At 35.7% G+C, this 1,979-nt stretch overlaps 1 protein-coding gene across 1 annotated transcript; it reads left to right on the top strand.

Moving 5' to 3' along the window:
* Nucleotides 1-442: 442 nt before the first annotated feature.
* On the top strand, nucleotides 443-1,972 carry LOC133304955 (subtilisin-like protease SBT4.3; the record flags this gene model as incomplete). Its single annotated transcript, XM_061505040.1, has 1 exon — nucleotides 443-1,972. A coding segment is annotated over exon 1 (1,497 nt), but the record flags the coding sequence as incomplete, so codon positions are not given.
* Between the last annotated feature and the right edge of the window lie 7 nt (nucleotides 1,973-1,979).

Raw genomic sequence — 1,979 nt, 5'->3', positions numbered from 1 at the left:
AAACAATGAATTCATATTTCCAAAAAACAATGAATTCAAAGAATAATGAAATCATTTGTGATTTAGAGTAACATTAATGAAAAATAAATCAATCTTAAAAAGAAAAAAACATTAAATAAATTAAATTAAAAGGGAAAGAAATAAATCTATAAAAAGACATAATAAAAAATAAATCTACGAGTAAGAATTTAAATAGGAACAAAACCTTCACTATTGGATTGTAAATTGGAAATTAAATAGGAATGAAATCTTTATTTATTTTACTAAAATTTGAGATATTTACATACAAAAAGAAATGAGTAGTACTATAAATAATTTGTCATTCACTCTTTTCCATTGACAAATCTAAACAATGGCCAAGCATAACTCTGCTATCTTAATCTTTTATGCCTCTTATGTCCCTTTCATTCTAGCATGTATATTTTCCCTATCCTATGAAGCTGTTGCTGAAAATCCAAAACCTCACATTGTGTATATGGGTTCACTTCCTAAGAGAGGATATTCTCCAACCTCTCATCATCTTAGCATGCTGCAACAAGTTGTTGGTGAAAACAAATCAACAAATTCCCTACTAATTCATAGTTACAAAAGAAGTTTCAATGGTTTTGCTGCCATGCTCACTGATCAACAAAGGGAAAAACTAAGTCAGATGGAAGGTGTAATCTCAGTTTTCCCAAGCAGAACTCTTCAAACTCATACAACAAGATCTTGGGACTTCATGGGATTTCCTCAGTCAGTCCAAAGAAGGCAAACCATTGAGAGTGATACTGTAATTGGATTCATTGACAGTGGCATTTGGCCAGAATCAGACAGTTTCAATGATCAAGGTTTTGGCTCCATTCCAAAAAAGTGGAAGGGTACTTGTGCTGGTGGCAAGAACTTCACTTGCAACAAGAAGATCATTGGAGCAAGGTTTTATGCAGAAGATTCAGCAAGAGATAATGATGGCCATGGAACCCATACAGCATCAACAGCAGCTGGAAACAATGTTTATAATGCAAGCTTTCATGGACTTGCAGAAGGTACTGCAAGAGGGGGAGTTCCATTAGCAAGAGTTGCTGTGTATCAAGTATGTACTGCTATTGGTTGCAGTGAAGATAATATCTTGGCTGCTTTTGATGATGCAATAGCGGATGGAGTTGATATTATTTCCATTTCCTTGGGAGGTGATGATCAATTGAACTTCGATGAAGATACTATTGCAATTGGATCTTTTCATGCTATGGGAAAAGGGATACTTACAGTGAATTCTGCAGGCAATGATGGTCCTGATCCAAGCACAGTTGTAAGTGTAGCACCATGGATACTAACTGTTGCAGCAAGTACAATAGATCGTCAATTCATTGACAAGGTAGTTCTTGGGAATGGGAAAACACTAACTGGGAAATCAATAAACTCTTTCACATCAAATGGTACAAAATTTCCCATTGTAACAAAACACAGTACTGCTCATGTGAAAGGAAAGATAGTTTTATGTGATGATGGTTCTAGTGATCTAGATGCATATGAGAATGGTGCTATTGGTTCCATACTAGAGACAAAGAGTAAGGGTTATACAGCTGAGATTACTCCATTTCCTTCATTGACATTGTATTCAGATGAGTACAATCTTGTGAAATCCTATACAAATTCAACAAAAGATTCAAAAGCTGCAATACTCAAGAGTGAAGTAATTGCAGATCCTATTGCACCTGATGTAGCTGAGTTTTCCTCACGTGGTCCAAATAACATAGTTCCTGAAATTTTGAAACCAGATATTAGTGCCCCTGGAGTAGATATATTGGCTGCATTTTCACCAATTGGTTCACCCTCTGACCTTCCTGGTGATAAAAGGTCTGTCAAATATAACATACTATCTGGAACATCTATGTCATGTCCTCATGTTGCCGGAATAGCTACATATTTGAAATCTTTTCACTTGGATTGGTCACCGGCGGCCATCAAATCTGCAATTATGACTTCAGCACAACCAATGAAGA

Source organism: Gastrolobium bilobum, unplaced genomic scaffold (assembly GCF_033153095.1).
Source record: "Gastrolobium bilobum isolate Gb01-03AN ecotype WA unplaced genomic scaffold, APGP_CSIRO_Gbil_v1 utg123788, whole genome shotgun sequence".
Classification (NCBI taxonomy): Eukaryota; Viridiplantae; Streptophyta; class Magnoliopsida; order Fabales; family Fabaceae; genus Gastrolobium; species Gastrolobium bilobum.
The sequence above is the reverse complement of the archived record's forward strand: the minus strand, read 5'-3'. Positions and strand labels throughout refer to the sequence as shown.